This window comes from Patagioenas fasciata, chromosome Z (genome assembly GCF_037038585.1).
Source record: "Patagioenas fasciata isolate bPatFas1 chromosome Z, bPatFas1.hap1, whole genome shotgun sequence".
Lineage (NCBI taxonomy): Eukaryota > Metazoa > Chordata > Aves > Columbiformes > Columbidae > Patagioenas > Patagioenas fasciata.
This window is the reverse complement of record NC_092560.1, coordinates 73,423,770-73,443,606: the sequence shown is the minus strand read 5'-3', so window position 1 is coordinate 73,443,606 and position 19,837 is coordinate 73,423,770. Positions and strand designations below refer to the sequence as shown.

The following is a 19,837-nucleotide window of genomic DNA, read 5'->3' as shown; positions in this document are numbered from 1 at the left end:
TAAAAGGAGAATATATGACTTTGGAAGAAGGGACAGGCTACTCAAGAAGATTACAAGGATGCCGTGAAGTTATGCAGGAAGAAAATTAGAAGGGCCAAAGGCCAACTAGAGCTGAGCCTTGCTGCCGCTGTGAAGGGAAACAAACACGCTTCTATAAATACATCAGCAACAAAGGAAAGGCTCTAGAGAGTCCTCATCTGCTGGTGGATATGGGGAGCAACAGTGACAGAGATGAGGGAAAGGCTGAGGTACTAAATGCCTTCTTTGCCTCAGTGTTTAACAGTCAGACCAGTTGTTCTCTAGGTACCCGGCCCCATGAGCCAGAAGACAGGGATGAGCAGAACGAAGCCCAAATAATCCGACGGGAAATGGTTAGTGACCTGCTGCACCACTTGGACACACACAAGTAGATGGGGCCAGATGGGATTCACCCAAGGGTGCTGAGGGAGCTGGTGGAGGTGCTCACCAAGCCACATTCCCATCAGCAGCCCTGGCTGACTGGGGAGGTCCCAGTTGACTGGAGGTTGGCAGGGAATGCAGGAAGAAGAGAGGGCTGGAGGAAATGATGAGGTAGGGAAGCATGGGCGTACAGGGAAGAGAGTGTTGAATGCAGTGGAAAACAGAACAAGTCTGGAGGGCAGTAATGCAACAGGAGCTGGGGCTAAAGGAGACGGTGCAAGAGCTGCCCTGGGAATCTGAAACCTAAAGACAATGGCAGGAAGAAATAAATAGCCTGAAGGCAAAGAGGGAGAAAAGAGAAATTCCTGGTGTGTGTCCCTGTTTGGAGATTTGATGTGGAGGGATGAAGGGATCATCATGATTTTACACGATGGTTTTTGTAAGATGTGAGGAATGAGGCCTGAGAAATAACGCAGCCAAGGGGATCAAACGATGTCACTCGAGAGTGGAACGGAGATGTGACTGCTGCATCTCTTTCAACGGGTGAAATGCCAGCATGGATCTCAGCTGGGAGAAAATAGACGAGAGGGTGTGAAATTCCCTCACCTCAGCATGGGCCAAGCAGCGCTTTGCTTCTGGCACTGTTAACATCACAGGTCGAGGGCCACTGCTGCTGACCTGACTGCGTCCCCTGGTTACCTGCCTTGTGGGCATGTCAGGATTTTTTACCATCTCACTGCCATCCTGCCCTTGATCCATACGTGCGCTCGTGTAGCTGTTGGTTGCCACTTTCCTCCCTGACGCGGCTGGCCAAGTCCAGGGATGCTCTGTTGCTATGGAGTGCAGCAGAACAGAGGCGAGAAGGGATGTTTTGGATTTCCATTTGTGAATGAGCACAGCAGTAATGTCCGTAGCATCAGAAGCAAACATATAGATGTAAATAGCACTGCGTACCTCAGAAACAAAGGACTAAACAGCTGTGTCCATATGCACCCGCTGTCATTGACAGGAGAACTGCTGAATCGCTCTATTTGTTCTCTTTTTCTGGTTACAGTAATAACAGTTATTTCAACAGCACATCACTTTTCCCTGCAGTCCACCCGTCTCTTTCCCTCCTGTCGTCCAGAAAGGCTACTGCAACCTTCTGCTGTTCAGCATTGGCTTACAGAAGGCTATTTCAATCTGTCCCGGGTTCTTATCACAATGACAAATCCAAGCCTGAGTTATTTATTTCACAGTCAAGGGAGGGGCTATAAGTCCAAGTCATGGATGCTTCCTTCCACCCCCTGCTGGACAGGCTGTGAGTGGGAATTGCCCACCTCAGAAGGCAGAAATGACAGAATTCCTGCTCTTACTCTCAGATTTTGGATTGTAGCACAGCCCAAACAAGAAGACTGTGATGATTAATAACCTCGTAGGAGTTCGGTGGTAAGAGATCTCGGCATGACGCAGGCTTTCAGGACCAGACCCTCCATTTCACTGCCGCAATTTCCCTTTGTTTTGCTAACTGGTGGCATCTGTATGTGGTTTGGAGTTACAACAACAGTACAAGTCTCGCTGAGTCTTGCATTTGCCTGAAGGAACCACTGTAAGGAAAGAAGGGGAATGTATGACCAAGGATGAATGAATCAGTGTTGCTCTGTGCAAGAGGTGGAAATCAAATGAACGTTTCCTTTTGCTTTCTGGTTCTAGCGACTGTGTTATTTCATAAATTCGGCAGTTGCTGTAAGGAGGCACATGGCTCACAGCTCCCTAATTAGTTTCAAGTTTGAAAGTGTGTTCAGGGATACAGGGCCAGATGCTTTGGCTGGAGAAATTTACATCTCTAAACCGCGACCGTTCAGATGATATTTCCCACTCTTTTCTCTGTGTTTAGCTGATATTTCTACTAAATTTGCCCGTAGTGTTGTGGCCCACTGTGTGTCTCAGCACCTGGAATGGCATTTGTTAATCTGTTTATACTTAAATTGTAGCAGTGGGAAAATTCAATATCCAGTCATAAACTTGTTTAGCAGGAGTTTGAGACTGAGAGGAAGTGGAAAGCTGTAAAACAGTGATTACTGCTAGAGATACTCAACTGTCACCCTCAGCTGGAAGCCCCATCTTTTTCCCCAAGCAATGACACAGGGCAATTCTCTGAAGAATGCAAGAGTTTACATTCACTCTCAGCTATGAAGCAGAGGAGGGAGAGAAATAAAAGCTATGGAACTTCTATCAGAAAGTGCTATGCATGAAAAACAGCCAGCAGAAGGAATGGTTTATTCGTGAGCATTATAGCAGCTGCTCTTGTCCTGTCCCCCTACAGTCTCTGACCTCAAACACCGAAGAACGAAATTCTTGATAAAATCAAACAGTGGGGGTTCTTCAGTTTTGTTTTGTTTTCTCACCAGCACTGATGTTTCCTAACAAGGAAGCCCATTTTTTGCAGTGGACCTAAGTAGACGAATACTCTGTGTAGTTAATGGATTTGGGTTGTCTGCTGTCTTCTGACTCTCAGCATCCCTTTGGAATGTTGACCGCAACTTACCTAAGTACAGAAAACCCTTTTCTGATTATAAAATATTTGTAATACCAAAGAATGTGGTTAAATTCACTGAAGCTGTTCCACCAGTCAGAGACTGTTTTCGTCACAAACTTTACAGGGCAGCAGGGGTCCAGTGCATTTCTTTGGGCATTTCTTTGGCTGCGTCTTGTTAGAATAAGGTTCCATAATGGGGCATCCAACTCTGGAGAAGGCTCCAAGGGACAAAGAACAGTGTCTGTTGCCCTGAACTAGTGAAAATCTTCTGGAAACAAGTGAGAGGTTTCCTTTGGACCAGATACTTTTATCAGTTCCCTTGCAGATGAGCAATGAATGAACTTGAGGTGTTTCTGCCGGAGAGCTTCTGAGAATGGAATTTGTGACGTGCTTGAATGAAGGTCTGTGTGTCTGAGCTGTTCCCTGTACGACAGCTCACAGGAGTGAAGCAGTTGTTAGCAGAAAGGTAAAGCAGCCTGAGCCTCAGCCTGTAGATAGCCTGAATTGATTCCAGATCCAGAAAGTTTATAAATGCACTACAGTATCAGCAAGAGGAACTGCAGTGACAATAGTGTAAGCAACCCTGTTTCCTCATTCTGGAGCTGCAGGTGATTTTGGCCGCCACCTCTTTCATGGCTTTAGCCATCCAGTCGCTTAAGCTCAGTCTCCAAGCTCAGGGTTCTAAAAAAGACGTATGAAATTCACCAGTTTCTCTCTATCAGTGTTGAGTTTGTGCATGAAAACAATTTTAAAAGCTTGCAAATAACTTGTTCTGCATAAAAAGCAGAGGGTGGGTGTCTCCCTCATTTGTGTATCTTTGGCAGCATGAAAGATAGCCTCTGCATTGGAATTACATGCAGCATTTCTGATTAGACTTTCGAAGCGGGCAGGTGTTATCTATTAAAGTTCAGTGCAAAATGATGGAATTGGAGCATCTTGCTCTCTGGGACTTTCTCAGAAATTGTGCTCCTTCTCGGCTCTTCTTCAGCTCTGTCCTACCAACGGAGTGGGTAAAACTGGTAGAATATAGCGATACCAGCAGGTGGACATGTTCACAGTACAACTAGTAAGACTATGATTAGCACTTGATGAAGAGTAAGATGCTGTGTGCACAAATGCAGGCACGTCACAAGAAGAGCCAGAGACCAAGAATGCATTTGCAAAGAGCAAGTTTTATTTTAGTTACCTCTTTACTAGGCGACGTCCAAATTAGCACCTAAGCTCCCAGACAGAGGTAACACAAGCGGGGACGCAGGTGCTGGTGAGTTCAGCCCTGGTTAGAAGATCACTGGGTGTGCTGCGTTCACCTGTATTTCAAGGCGTCAGGCAGGCGCAGCCTCCCGCTCTTTCTCACAAGAAAGGAGGAATCTCAGGCATAGAGATGAGATCTTTAAGGCACAGTGACTAAAGACATCTTTCCCAAATGCCAGCAGATTCATACCAAGGGCTTTGGGTCAGTTTTTTCTTAATCATGCTTGATTTTGAACTTCTTGTTGATGTTTAACTTCTGTGAGTAACAAGTGACCAAATGCCACCCCTGTGCAGTGATCTTCCCTATAGGTGAGCTGTCTGCAGGCAAGTGAAAGCGGTCTGGAGCATTTCCCCACCCAGATGAGGTTACACAGGAAGGTGTCCAGGCGGGTTTGAATGTCTCCAGAGAAGGAGACTCCACAACCCCCCTGGGCAGCCGGTTCCAGTGTCTGTCACCCTCACTGTGAAGAAGTTCTTTGTCAAATTTAAGTGGAACCTCTTGTGTTCCAGTTTGTACCCATTACCCCTTGTCCCACTATTGGTTGTCATCAAGAAGAGCCTGGCTCCATCCTGGTGACACTCACCCTTGATATATTTGTAAGACTCTACACTTGCCCTTGTTATATTTCACTAAATCTTTCCCTGCCCAGCTCTCCAGCCTGTCCAGGTCTGTGGATGGCAGCACAGCCTTGTGGTGAGTCAGAAAGAAAGAAAGAAAGAAAGAAAAGAAAGAAAGAAAAGAAAGAAGGGAAGGAAGGAAGGAAGGAAGGAAGGAAGGAAGGAAGGAAGGAAGGAAGGAAGGAAGGAAGGAAGGAAGGAAGGAAGGAAGGAAGGAAGGAAGGAAGGAAGGAAGGAAGGAAGGAAGGAAGGAAGGAAGGAAGGAAGGAAGGAAGGAAGGCGAGAGAGACTGAGATTTCACCATCCCTGTGGCTCTGCTCAGTGTGTGATGGGTTTTGTAGGCACTTCACAGCTGCTCTGCCCTCGCTGCGGGTGTGCGGCTGCATCAGGGTTTCCTGGGAGGTGGCACCACCCACATGGCCCTGGGGCTGTGGGGACCCGTGGCCGTGTCCCCCAGCAGGTGCCAGCCACGGTTGGTGTGGAGACAGCGAAAGGCCCCAGGAGAAGGGGGAGAAAGCAGCACCCAGAAACTGTGTCAGGGAAACGAGTTTATTTACTTTTGCTTCCACTAACGGAAGCTGGAACCCCGCTAGTGCCTCCGGCGCGGCGGCCTCTTGTGGGGCTGGGGAGAGTCCTGGGGTCCTGCGTTCCTCCTCTTTGGGGGGCGCCGGGGCCCCCCAGGCGAGCAGTCCGCGCCCCGGCCGGCAGCGGAGGGGCTGCGGCTGCAGCCCTGGGCAGAGGGACCTGCCAGCGCCACCTGCCCCGGCTCCTGCTGGGGCTGCTCCCTCTGTGCAGGCCCGGGCGCAGAGGGAAGGCAGCTGGGAGCCCTGGGCAGAGCGGCCTCTGACGTGCTGGCTTCATCCTCCACGTCGGAGCCCGCAGGGCTGGTGGGGGCCAGCCTGGGGTCAGGAGTCCCCACACGGGAGCTGCTGGGGCTGGGGCTGGTTGCGCGGCCGTAGTCCTCCTCCTCGGCCCCGTAGGAGCACAGCAGTCTCCAGGCATCCTCGCTGCACCGCTCCATGATGACCTGGACCAAGCCACGCGCCAGCGGTGCTGCATTTTCCTGGAGCTGGGGCTCCATGCGCTGGACCAGGGCCTCCTCGTCCAGCCCGTGGCAGCACAGGGTGTACAGGATCATCCTCTGTGTTGCCGCCGCCAGCCACCACTGCTCCTCATAGATGGCGTTCAGCTGCAGGCTCAGCCAGGGCAGCACGGGCTCCAGGAGCTGCTGGTGTTGCCGGAAAAGCCCTGCCCAGACCTGGGGCAGGAGCCCGTCCACGGCCGCCGTGTCCTCCGTCTCCACAGCCCCCTGCTCTTCCGGGAACGGCGTCCCCATCACAAAGAACAGAGGGGACCGCGTGGGGCCAGAGCGGCTGCTGCTGACGGGGCGGCTGAGAGCTGCGCTGGCCTGGCTGCTGTCCAGGGATGGCTGTGCAGGGGACATGGTGACACACAGGCACTCATCTCCCTGCACAGAAATCTTGATCTCCTCCATCTGGCCTCTGCAGAGTGGGAAAGTTGATGTCCTCTTAGCCCAGCGCAGGATGCAGCCCACGCAGAACTGGTGCTGGCAGGGCCGCACGAAGGCGACGGCCTTCCGAGGTTCCCGGCAGACGGGGCAGCTCCACGCTGTCTCGCTGGCCATGGTTGTGCTGTGCAGCGGGTTGGGGAGAGCTGAGGAGGAACAGCTGCTTCCCCTGGCTGGTCCCGGTGCTGCCAAAGGGCTTGAGCACTGCAAAAGGAGAGAGGCCACGGTCCTTGGCTGTCCCGTGGAGGAGGGGAGGAAAAGGGAGCAAGGAATGCCCGGGCAACTGGAGCAGGACACCCTGACGGCTCCGCCAGCCCCATCGGCCACCCCACAGCCAGCCCGGGGACGTTTCCCGCACAGCTCACCTCCGCTGCTGCAAGTGTGTGCCGCGGTGCCCGGCTGCCTGAAGCAGGCAGGGCTGGGGAAACACGGGGGATGGCTCTGGGATGCGAGTGAGAGCTGCCACCAGCAGCCCCCAAAGCACGGCCCAGCACCAGGAGAAGCCTCGCTCTGACGTCCACGCCTCGCAGGCTGCTCGGCAGGAGTCCAGGCACGAGCCAGGCTGAGCCAGGCTCTGACGGCGCCCGCAGATAAGCACCGAGAACGTGAGGTCACAGTCCGTGGCTCGGCGATGTCACAGTCCGTGGCTCGCTGACGTCACCCTCCACCGCTTGGTGATGTCCAAGCCGTGATGCAACCCTGCATGTGCACGACAGCAGGAGAAAAAAGAGCATCTTCTTTATTGGCTTTGCTTCTACGTTTCCCTGCTGCCCAAGCTTGGTCACCTGCAACATGTGTCTGTGACTTGCTCATTTAGTTTTAAACACGGAATTTTTCTTCTCTACAGCCTCACCGGATGGGTGGTGATAGGCACAACAGCACTGTGGTTCTAGCTGTAGGGCTGCACAGCTGTTCTGCATTCTCACGAAGAAGCGGAATGGTTGCCTTGGTGCTCTCTGGCTGGAGGGGAACGATCTACCCAGGGGTGTGTTCTCTCTGCAGGCTTTTTTGGCAACCGTTGTTCCACCTGCATGTTTACAAGGACAGGCCTCCGTCCAGAGAACATCTCTAAAATAACAAGGCAGTGTGCAACACGCCAGCATCTAGGTCATCTGAAGAAGTTCAAAAGCAAATTTACAAATGGTCCCCACAGGGCTGGCTTTGAAGCTGTGCTTGTCTTCTCCTTCTGCCTTACACTGTTCACATTGAAAAGCTGTCCCGACTGTGTGGAGGCTTCAGAATTGGAAGAGTACTGTGCTCGCAAGCTTCAACCATTGACGCCTTCATCTCTGACAACATGCAAGTACTTTCCTGATCCTTCCAGCTACAGAAGGGTTTGAATCAATAAAAATGTGTATGAACTCTACAAATCCTACATTTGTGTGGACTGTTTGAAAAGCCCAAGAAGTCATATCTGAAGTCCTTGAATTTTCCTTGTGCACTATTAGTGGTATCTTCAGGTACTCCAACTTCATAATGACATAGTCCTGAATTCAGTAGCTTCATTACAGTCTTCTGTTGCTCTCATCCCATTCTAAGACAATCTTGAGGGTGGACAGATAACAGAAAGATATGCACAAAAGCAAAATTCCAGACAAAGGACCGCTGGTAGTTTTCAGTTGACGAGAAGCGTGGTTCTTTCACCTGTTGAACAATGTGGCAATTACAGAGACATGGTGGGACAGCTCACATGGTTGGAACGTGGTCATGGATGGCTATGCCCTTCTCAGGGAACACAGGCCAGCCAGGCAAGGTGGTGGAGCTGCTCTTTATGTGAGAAGGCATACTGTCCAGGGACGGATGAGGAGTGAGTTGAGAGTCTGTGCGCGAGAATCAAGGGGCAGGCTGGCAGGGCTGTGTCACGGTCCATTTGGTGATGGACTTGTGATGGTTTGTTTACCTTGACCTCAAAGCACAAAATTAAGGCAACCAAAATGCCAAAGGGTTATCATTCAATCAAACAGTGTTACTTTATTATTTTGCCCGTAAAGCGGCACGCGGAAGAGGAAGTAGAGAAGAAGGGAAAGAAAAAGAAAGGGGGGAAAGAGGCTTGGTTACCAGCAAGGGTCCAAAGACATCCCTATGGTCCCAGGTCCCAAACAGCATGCTGCTGGTACTCTGTCCTCTGTCGTAATTTGTGATCCTTTTGTGGGGAGAACTCAACGGTGTCCATTTGGGAGTCATCTCTTACGCTTCTTCACCGCCCCTTGCTCCCATTGTTTGAGGCCAACCTCCGCCTTTGTTTCGCAATCCAGGCTTAACCGCGCAGTCCCGAAAAATTTCCACTCTGCGTGTCAGGACCCATCTGTGCATGCGTGGCCTCGCATTCCGGGGTCTCTCTCTGGTCCACTGGGTGACAGCAGGACCCTTGGCGAGCTTCTGGGCATGCTCGTCTTCGTTGGCCTTTGTTGGAGGGAGCAGGTGGGGACAAGGTGTGACCGAGGCTGCAGGTGAGAATCCATCTTCTGGATGACAGCTATTGTCCCTGGGTCGAAGAGACACATGTAACAATCACTTTTAGGAGGCGGGGGATGATTTGGCTGAGGCAGCAGGCCAGGTCCACACAACAGCCATTGTTAGCAGTAGCCCCCCCGAATTGGAGAAACAGTGCAACACAATGCTTCTCCTCGGGCTTCTCTCCAAGTCGTTGTCCATGCGTTCTATCTGTCAGGGCCTCAGTTCCCTTAGTTCCTGATGACCTTGTTTCGGGCAAATACTGCTCCATCTTGAGACCGACTCTTACAGGGTGATACTGTTGTGGGTGTCTATGACACCAGATCAGGATGAGGAAGTTCATGAGGCCTTCTCCAGGCAGCTGAGAGCGGCCTCACAATTACAGGCCCTGGTTCTCCTGGGGGATTTTAACTACCCTGATGTTTGCTGGAAGGACTGCTCAGCCGGGCACCCACAGTCCAGGAGGTTCCTCCATTGCGTTGATGATACTTTCCTCATGCAAATGGTGGAGGAGCCAACTAGGTGAGGAGCGCTGCTGGATCTCATCCTCGCTAACAAGGAGGGTCAGGTTGAAGCGGTAAAGGTTGAGGGCTGCCTTGGCTGCAGCAACTATGAGATGGTGGGGTTCCGGATCTCATGTGGAAGGAACAGAATACCAAGCAGGATCACAACCCTGGACTTCAATAGGGCAAACTTCGGCCTTTTCAAGCAACTGCTATGGGAAATCCCGTGGGCAAGGCTGCTTGAAGGTAAAGGGGCCCAAGATAGTTGGTTAGCATTCAGGGACTGATTCTTCCAAGCTCAAGATCAGAGCATCCCGACAGGTAGGACATGCAAAAGAAAACCAGGAGACCTGCTTGGTTAAACATGGAAGTGCTGGGCAAACTCAAGTGGAAGATGACAGTTTACAGATCAAGGAAGGAGGGGCTGGCCCCTTGGGAAGAATATAAGGCTGTTGTCAGAGGATGTAATGAGGCAACTAAGAAAGCTAAGGCCTCCTTAGAATTAAACCTGGTGAGAGGGGTCAAGGACAACGGAAAGAGCTTGTTCAAATACATGGCGGGTAAAAGTACCACTAGAGTCAATGCAGGCCCACTGATGAATGAGGTGGGTGCCCTGGTGACAGGAGTTACAGAGAAGGCAGAGTTAATGAACGCCTTCTCTGTATCTGCCTGCTCTGCTGGAGGCTGTTCTGAGGAGCCCTGTACCTCTGAGGCCCCAGAGGAAGTCAGGACCATGGAGGAGTCTGCCTTGGTTGAAGAGGACTGGGTTAGGGACCCATTAAGCAATCTGGACACCCACAAATCCATGGGATAGGAGGCACTCGTGGGCGCTGAGGGGGCTGGCTGAGGTCATTGCTAGGCCACTCTCCGTCATCTCTGCTAAGTCTTGAGAAATGGGAGAGGTGCCTGAGGACTGGAGGAAAGCAAATGTCACTCCATTCTTCAAAAAGGGCAAGAAGGAAGACCTCGGTAACTCTAGACCAATCAGCCTCACCTCCAGCCCTGGGAAGGTGATGGAACAACTTAGCCTTGGTACCATCTCAAAGTGTATCAAGAATAAGAGGGTCATTAGGGGCAGTCAACATGGCTTCACCAAGGGGAAGTTGTGCTTGGCCAACCTCATAGACTTTTATGAGAGCATAACCAGGTGGCTAGATGATGGTAAAGCAGTGCATATGGTCTATCTTGATTTCAGTAAAGCATTTGACACAGTCATGCTTGCTTCTAAATTGAGGAAGTGTGGTCTGGATGATCGGGCAGTGAGGCGGACTGTGAACTGGCTGAAGAAAAGAAGCCAGAGAGTCGTGGTCAATGGGGCAGAGTCTAGTTGGGGGCCTGTGTCTAGTGGAGTGCCTCAGGGGTCAGTACTGGGGCCTGTATTACTCAATATATTCATCCATGACTTGGATAAAGGAATAGAGTGCACTGTCAGCAAGATTGCTGATGACACGAAACTGGGAGGAGTGGCTGACACACCAGAAGGCTGTGCTGCCATCCAGAGACCTGGACAGGCTGGAGAGCTGGGCGGGGAAAATTTAATGAAATATAACAAGGGCAAGCGTAGACTCTTACATCTGGGCAGGAACAACCCCGGGTTCCAGTATAAGCTGGGGAACGACCTGTTAGAGAGCAGTGCAGGGGAAATGGACCTGGGGGTCCTGGTGGACAGCAGGATGACCATGAGCCAGCACTGTGCCCTTGTGGCCAAGAAGGCCAATGGTACCTGGGGTGGGTTAGAAGGGGGGTGGTTAGTAGGTCCAGAGAGGTTCTCCTTCCCCTCTACTCTGCCCTGGTGAGACCACATCTGGAATATTGTGTCCAGTTCTGGGCCCCTCAGTTCAAGGACAGGGAACTGCTGGAGAGAGTCCAGTGCAGGGCAACAAAGATGAAGAAGGGAGTGGAGCATCTCCCGTATGAGGAAAGGCTGAGGGAGCCGAGTCTCTTTAGCTTGAAGCTTGAAGAAGAGGAGACTGAGGGCTGACCTTATTAATGTTTACAAATCTATAAAGGGTGAGTGTCAGGAGGATGGAGCCAGGCTCTTCTCGGTGACAACCAATGGTGGAACAAGGGACAATGGGTTCAAACAGGAACACAGGAGGTTCCGCTTAAATTTGAGAAGAAACTTCTTCTCAGTGAGGGTAACAGAGCCTGGACCAGGCTGCCCAGGGGTGTTGTGGAGTCTCCTTCTCTGGAGACATTCAAAACCCGCCTGGACACTTTGCTGTGTAACCTCATCTGGGTGTTCCCCTCCAGCAGGGGGATTGGACTAGACAATCTTTCAAGGTCCCTTCCAATCCCTAACATTCTGTGATTCTGTGAACAGACTTTGGGAACCTCTACCTAAAAAGTGTGGTTGTGTTCAGAACACAACTTTTCCAGCAACAGAAAACTGCAACATCATGGGCACACCCAGGAGACACTTGCAGAAAAAGTGTATGGGGGATTTTAGCCTTGGTTAGCTGCTGTCTGCAGCTTGGCAGAAGAAAGCCAAGCGTGTTTCTTGGGATGTGTCGCAGAGAAATGAGCTCTTGAACGAGACCCTTTGGCCACAGGGTTTCTGTGTACCAGCCATGCTGCTGGCAGGCGGGCCATGCGCATGCTGCCTTCATCTTCTCCAGCATTTCCTAACGCAATTTCCTCAGGCATTCACGCCTTAGACTTTCCTTTGACATATTGATAGGCTGCTGTTTTATGGAAACACTTTTTGGAGAAATGTTTAAGAGGTGGTGGGCAACCCCCAGGAAAGCACAGCTATGACACAAAGGGATGGCTCCAAGAGCTCTACAGCTTCCGTGACACGTGGGAGGTGTACTCCATACGCTGTTTTCCATTTCTGTCCTTCATTTCCCTCTCATGAGCCTCCAAGGTGTACAAGGGATATTGACTCCTCTGTGTCAGAAGACGGCACCCCCAGAATCCTGAGCTGGTCAAAAGAGGTGGCGGGTGTGAGCTTTCCATCAAAGGGCATCAGAACAGGCAGTGCCAGGTGGCAGGAAATTTGTCTGGGGCAGGTACCTGCCAGGGGTCTGTTTCAGTCCTGGATGAGCCTCTCAAAAAAGCTCAGAGCTGACCACTGAAAACAGAGAGATTCAAAGCCTGGGGCAGAGATTTGCATCCAGACTTTCTCTCAAGTTCCACGGTGCAAATCAGCTTTTGACAGGGAAAGAATTCCTGATGTTTTCTCTTTCTGTCTTTTATCCAGAGGCTAACTATGGCAGCCCCAGGAAACAGCTTTATTGTTTCCTTTCTACTGGGCTCCATACTATGAACAAGGAGAAACGGGTGCTGCTTCTGTGACATCACTTTGCAGCATGCGTTTTTTTTAATTGGGTCTTTCACATTTATAGTACGAATCCCCAAAGCGGAGATGAATGTTTTGGTGCAGAGTCATGTCCTGCGCACAGGTATGGGTGGGGGCAGAGGTGACTCAGGTTCTTTGGTCCCCTTGGTTGGAAAAGAGTACACACAATACTTAAGATCCGTTAAAACAAGGCATTTATTTTGCAGTTTGCGGAACTGGAAAATGAAAAGGAAGAGAGAGGGGGAGAGAGGGAGGCAGGGAGAGAGAGAGAGGGGGAGGCAGGGAGAGAGAGAGAGAGGGGGAGGCAGGGAGAGAGAGAGAGGGGGAGGCAGGGAAAGAGAGAGAGGGGGAGGCAGGGAAAGAGAGAGAGGGGGAGGCAGGGAAAGAGAGAGAGGGGGAGGCAGGGAGAGAGAGGGGGGGAGGGAAGAAGAGAGAGAGGGGGGGAGGGAGGGAGAGAGAGAGGGGGGGAGGGAGAGAGAGAGAGAGAGGGGGAGGCAGGGAGAGAGAGGGGGGGAGGGAGGAAGAGAGAGAGAGGGGGAGGCAGGGAGAGAGAGAGAAGGGGAGGCAGGGAGAGAGAGAGAGGGGGAGGCAGGGAGAGAGAGAGAGGGGGAGGCAGGGAGAGAGAGAGAGGGGGAGGCAGGGAGAGAGAGAGAGGGGGAGGCAGGGAGAGAGAGAGGGGGGGATCTTACTTTCCCTCTGGGATTAGCAAAATCCAGTAAACTTTCATTTTCAGAATTGGAATTACACCAAAATATTCTGTCTAATTGCTAACAAAGCACTTTCCCATAAGCCTAAGTCAGTCAATAAAATATTTAGTCTCTCGTGGTTAGGAAGAGACCTTCTCTAAAACACTGGTCGCCTGTACAGCATCAAAAGTTTACCCCACCCTTACCCAAGCCGACTTACTTTGGCTTTTTGGAAAAAGAGACGAAAACAACCTCTTGGATCTACATTCCAGCTTCTGGCAATTTCTATAATAAACTGCATTACAACTGCTTGGTGTGCTACTTGCTCCATCAGAGCTCTTTTCTGAAAAAAAGTTAAAAGTTATGATGTTAAGATATTTCCTGTTAATATAGTTATAGATTTCAGCATGATTTGCTTCTGTTATAGTTCCTAAACAGATGAGAACTGATGCTCACAGAACCAAGGGGAGTGATAATTAGCTCTAACTAGACATATATATGATAACGCATAATAGAGTTTTTCTTCAGTAAAGTAGAGGGCGGGTAGGAAGAACAGTTAAACAGCTAATCAGGTTGACCAGCTTTTCTACAGTGCAAGTGGGAAACTCTATGCTTTCAAACAATTTAAACATTATCTTCGTACCTGTTCAGCTTCTAGATGAAAGCACCACAACATGAGATATCTAGATGTTTCTTCACAGACAAGATAAGGGTGATCAGACAAAAATCTTTGACTGTCATCCCATCTGCTCAGCATACCTAGTTAAGAGAAATTCAGTTAAGGTATTCGAAATGGATAAGTTATTTAATTCAGCAAAGAAGTCACTTCCACTGATACCCCAGTATATAGAACACCTTTGCAATTCACTAACCTCAGAACGACAGCATGCAGCTAAATTTGGGGGTTTTATTTATACATCTAACCAATGCTGAGAAACCCTTACCAGAAATACCAGAAGCAGATTTTAACAGTCACAATTTCCTATACTGGAATGCATCTCTAATGTTGTTGGTAAGTTATTTGGAACAAGTTCTCATACACACTAACAAAGTGGTGTAGGTATCTATTAGCTGTATCATCAAATAGTTCAAGAAGTTTATGGATAGAGAGTTGCATTCAGTGATTCCGACCAACACGAATCCTTTAAATGTTCACAAGTAAGAACGCAATGAAAATAATGTATAATCTCTCAAAAAGGAAACTGCTTCTAACACATGATTTGCTAGGTTTTCAGGAAATTTGAGTGTACTCACAGGAACAGCCTGATCTCAGTAGCAAAGCCGCACCAGTATTGGAGAGTTAACTAGGACACTGAATGGTGATAGCACGAAGCTACCTCGAGTTTAAAAATCACAGCTCAGTACTCAGACCGCTTCTTAAAACTGTTCTTCCTGCATCACTGACAGTCAAGTAATTACTGGCAAGAGGTACCAGATGCACAGCTTTACCCATCTACCAGTGTATAACTGGGCTAAAGATAATTCAGCGGTAATGACCTAAGCTAATCTTACTTCTAGCAAACAAATGGCTAAAGAGAAAGCAATGGCCAATACTTCTTTTGGCTGTTTTCAAGACAGCTATTCCACATAAGGTCTTTATTGCCTGGAAGGCAGAGCAGGATCCAGAAACAGGACTCATGCAATAGGGCTAGCGAAGTTCACACGGCCCTTCAGCAGCAGCTAGCACAGAATGAGAGACTTGAAAGAGCACTAGCGCACTGTCCCTTTTCACAATGGACTTACAGATTTTGAATTAAAATAGCAACACGGCTTTGAACTTGGGAATTAAGAAAAAAGGTTGGTGGCCTTCTCTGATAAGGTAGTTTCTGTAACAGCTTGATCGGAGTTCAGACAACAAAGTAATTTTGCCCAACTCTTAGCTAGGAAACCTGCCAAAATGCACATAAGAGGAGATGTATTCTGATTCTGCTGTCCTTACACCTGGCAATTAAGGTATTTGAGAGAACCTGTGCCTGTCACTGCTGTTTGCACACTCTGACAAGTGCTGTACCTCAGCTTGGTACTTCTAAGGCTTGCTAAGGCTAGTAATCCTTTCTTCAAAACAGTTTAAGATCCTTAGAATCAAATAGCTTAGTAAAAACAAGCTAGTACAAAAAACTGAATTTTGCAAACGCAGTCCTGTTCTTGACTGTTCTGAAATTCCACAGAGTTTGAACGCAGCTTTTAATGAAGGATGTGAAGTACTTCAGAGAACCATCAAAACTTCAGATTACAAGATCAGCTTTGTGCTTAATCGGTTTCAACAATTATGACATTTTAGTGACACCTAGTGGATAAGTAAATATAATGTTAAACGTACATATACTCTCAGCAGGCTTTTATACACATTTTTCTTTAATCAGTCATTACCTTTGCAGCTTAATGGCCACCAGAAAAATATTTCTTAAAAGGAAATAGCTATGGACAATCCCATGCGCTTTGATACACACAACTTTTATTTCCGTGAATGTCCCTGCCTTTTTGCACTTAGCGGCAGAAAAAGTTGCAAGAACTTTATTTTTCAGGGCTTAAGATCATTTGAGGTCTTTTGTTTGTTTGTGGGTTTTTTTGGTAGAGTTCTTACTGGTCACAGGAACTAACAAACTTCTGCAGTTTACACCTTCTTTTGCTTTGAAATTATTATCTGTCCTGATAAAATAAAGCTGAACCATCTGTTAGCCAGATCTTTTATCCATTAGCATTCATCCCATACAATAAGGAGCAAACCTACACATATTCTGTATAAGTTCTAACTGCAAAATGTGGGAAAAGCACACTTACCAAAGTGCCTAATCTTTTGTTCATGTTTTTGCATAAGTGGTTCAGACACATCTTCATCTTCTTTTCTTTTTTGATTAATAAAACTCTGAGGAAGAGAAAAATAGTACTATCACAGAAACTCCAGACATACCTTTTCGTGATATATAGGAGTATTATACTTCAGTATGTTACTATTTGAAGGGCTATGTTCTAATTTTAGAGTCAAGTCATATACTTGAGAAGGTTGTCTTTAAAAAAGTGCCTTACCTAATAACAGAGTTTAAAAGTCTCATTATACACTACTGACCAAGAAGAAACTCTCGAGAAACTTCTGTCCTCAAGTAGGAACCTACTGATCTGTCAACAATGAGAATCATGTACATTGCAGCCTGGATGCAGCTAAATGACTGAAATCAGGAGATGTGATAGCTGTGTGAAATCAAAGCTGAGATTCAACTACTAAAAAAACGGCTTGTGCTAAATAATCTGATTTACAGTAGGCATCACTAAAGGCAAACTCACTTTCACACTTTAAGGAGCAGGCACAGTAGAGAAGTAAACTTTCTGTGTGACAAAACGATTAATCAGCATGTTCGGCAACATTTGCACTACATCGAATCATAGAATGGTTTGGGTTGGAAGGGAAATTTAAAGATGTGTGTAGTTCCGCCCCTCCCTGCCATGGGCAGGGATATCATTCACTAGATCAGGTTGCTCAACGCTCCATCCAGCCTGACCTCTACTGCTTCCAGGGATGGGGCGTACACAACTTCTCTGGGCAACCTGTTCCAGTATTTCACCAACTTCATAATAAAAAAAGTCTTCGTTATATCCAGTCTGAACTTATCCTCTTTCAGTTTAAAACCATTGCCCCTTGTCCTATCACTACAAGCCATGATAAAAAAATATCTCTGTCTTTGTTATAAGCTTCATTTAAGTATTGAAAAGACACAATAAGGTCTCCCAGCACCTTCCCTTCTCCAGGCCAAACAATCCCAACTCTTTCAGCCTTTCCTCACAGGAGGTGAGGTGTTGATCCCCCTCATCATTTTTGTGGCCTCCTCTGGACCTGCCTAACAGGTCCTTGTCTTTCTTGTACTGGGGATCCCAGAGCTGGACACAGAACTCCAGGTGGGGTCTCACCAGAGCAGAGTAGAAGGGTAGAATCACCTCCCTTGACCTGCTGGCCATGGTCCTTTTGATGCAGCCCAGGATACAGTTGGCCTTGTGGGCTGCGAGTGCACATTGTCAGATCATATCCAATACTCAGATTACCCATGCAAGTTCTGATCCACACTTCTGCTAGAGAAATGTCATCTAGATTTGTAGTATGAGTGCAGCTTGCTCCCTTTCATGAGGCAAAGTAAGAAAATAGCCCCAACACTTAACACATACTGCAGTTTTGTGCCTTACTGGACACAGAAGACATTCAAGACTATTAACAAGTGGAATGAGAAGAAGAGGCGACACTTGTTTTCATGCACACTGATATAGGTCATACCTTATTAAATACCTCCTTACTAACAGGATCTGTGTTCCAGAGACTCTGTCTTTCCCTCTGGTTTAGTGCTGCTTCTTTTCTCCTCCACTCCTCCTCTCTCCATTTCAACTCTGCAGCTTCAGTCCTTGCTTGAGCAGATTCCTGATCACAGGACTCTGAATTATGCAGCGCTAAGCTACCAAGTTTTTGCTGGGCTTCCGCTAGGTTCCATGTGCATTCTACAGAATGCTTCACGAACTCTCTTTCTTTTTGGCAGGCCAATTCAATCCCTTGGCTGTATATCTGGGAGGAAAAGGCAGACATGCTATTTAGGAAGGGAAAACCGACAGTTTACCCTTTGTATAGGAGCAGACAGGACTAAATCCCAAAGCTAATGCACCTGCAAGGTACATCAGATACTCAGCATTGTATTTGCAGGAGTGACGAAGCATGGTATTGTACACCCAGATGTTTCTAAGACAGAGATTTCTAATTTAAGCTGTCTTAACTTCAAGTGCATTTGCAAAACCACAAATCATGTACCGCTATCAGCAGTAGACTCCAGACTGTAAAAATGCTTTGGACACAGCTGAAACCCCTCTGGCTATCTTTGGGCTGCAATGTTAGCAACAGCCAAGTGTGAGAATACTCTGAATATATACTTCTGAAAAGAAAGTATCCGTTTTGTGATGTCAGATTACAAGAGTAAAGTAACTGCTGCTGCCTGCATTCCACTATGGATTAGTACATAACAGATGGCAAACATATTCCCTTGAACTGGCAGTGAAAATGGAATTTACATTATGAAGTGGCTGAGGTCCAGCAGAAGCATATGCTCCTTTTGGTCAAATGCATGGAGGAGGTCACTACTCATAACTGGGACAGAAAAGTGACCTCTCAAGCAAGAGTGCTTATATTACTTCCAGGTGTGTGCTGGAAATTCACCCCTCGTCACTTGAGAAATTATCCTCTAAAGCATATGCTCTGCCTTTCCACTAAGAGAAGAGAAAAAAGGTCCGTGCACCTAGTTCATCAGCCTTCCAGAGCCATATTGTGAAATTTGTGGTGCTGGTAACCTCTGGCAGAAGGACATGAAGGACAACACAAGATGTGAAAGATTACTTGAAGGAAACTTTAATGCATATCCATCAAAGTCTTGGGGCCAACTTTGTTTTGGAACTGCAGCACTTGGAAACCCAACGTAATGGCAGTTTCTTGCAAGAGCACCCAGAATTCCTGGCAACATATTTATAGAACGCCGACTAGCCCACAGCAGCAGAGAAACACGCTGCCTATAGACCCGCCTTTTAGACACAAGGGCGCTGGGGTAACTCCAGCGCAAGTCCTGCCACATCACCTGTCACATGGGGAATTGCTACTCAGGGACGGCGGCAGCCGCGGCCCCCGCACCACGGCAGCGCGACGGAGCGGCCCGGCGGGGAGCGGGCGCTCCGCGCACTCCCGCCCCGACACGCACCGGCCTCTGCCGCGATTCACGTCCCTTCGCGGCCGCCTCCCCGCGGCGGGGTCGGGCGGCTGCCGCGGGGCAGCCGGGACGCCCGCAGCACCGACCCGCTCCGCTTCGCTCCGCTCCGCGCCGGCCTGGCAGCTGCGCCAGCGAGGCGCCGGGGGTGGGGACACGCATGTACCTGCACTTCCGGCGCGCGCTGCCGGGAGGCAGGAGCCTGCCCCCGCTGCTCGTCCTCCTCCGGCGGAGCGCCGCCGTCCCGGGAGCACGGGAGCCACAGCGCCATCCTCGCCGCCGGGCCCCGCCGCTTACGCACCTCTGGCGGAAGTGAGGCGGCGCACCACTTCCGGCAACCTCAGCGGGCCGCCGCGCTCCCGCCCCCGGCGCTGCGGGGCGGGGCCTGTGTCTGCGGGCCTGCGTGTGCCGGCCGAGCCGGGCGGGGCCTGTGGGTGCCGGCAGCGCCGGGCGGAGCGGAGCTGGGTCGTGCCGGCCCGCCTGGCTCCCCACGCGTGTCGCGCCTCCTCCGTGCCGGCGGAGGGCCGGCCGCCTCCTTGGCGGCTACCGCAGGACCCTCACAAATTACGCGCGTCTGTGCGTACATCTCCGTATAAAATACGTGAGAGAATGAAAGAGACGACGCGCGCACAGCCCTGCCACGCGCAGCTGTGAGGGGCGCTGCCGGGCGCGCGGGCACCACGAGCGCCGCCGCCCGAGGGCCGGGGCCGGGGCGCGGGCGCCGCGGTCGCGATGGCAACGCGGGCCGGGCCGTGGATCCGCTCGGTCCTGCCCCGCCGCCCGGGGGCCGCTGAAGTGGGGTCGCCGAGCTGCAGGCCCAGGCACAGGCGAGGTTGCGGACAGAGCGGAGAGGCCG

At 49.7% G+C, this 19,837-nt stretch overlaps 1 protein-coding gene across 1 annotated transcript; it reads right to left on the bottom strand.

Moving 5' to 3' along the window:
- Positions 1 to 5,023: 5,023 nt before the first annotated feature.
- Positions 5,024 to 19,300, bottom strand: LOC136115442 (uncharacterized). Its single transcript, XM_065861553.2, has 6 exons — positions 19,148 to 19,300; positions 17,520 to 17,801; positions 16,040 to 16,124; positions 13,902 to 14,017; positions 13,479 to 13,601; positions 5,024 to 6,518 (listed from the first exon to the last, which is right to left on the bottom strand). The coding sequence occupies exons 1-6, from the start codon at positions 19,250 to 19,252 to the stop codon at positions 5,376 to 5,378; spliced, it is 1,854 nt and encodes a 617-aa protein (XP_065717625.2). The 5' UTR covers positions 19,253 to 19,300; the 3' UTR covers positions 5,024 to 5,375.
- Between the last annotated feature and the right edge of the window lie 537 nt (positions 19,301 to 19,837).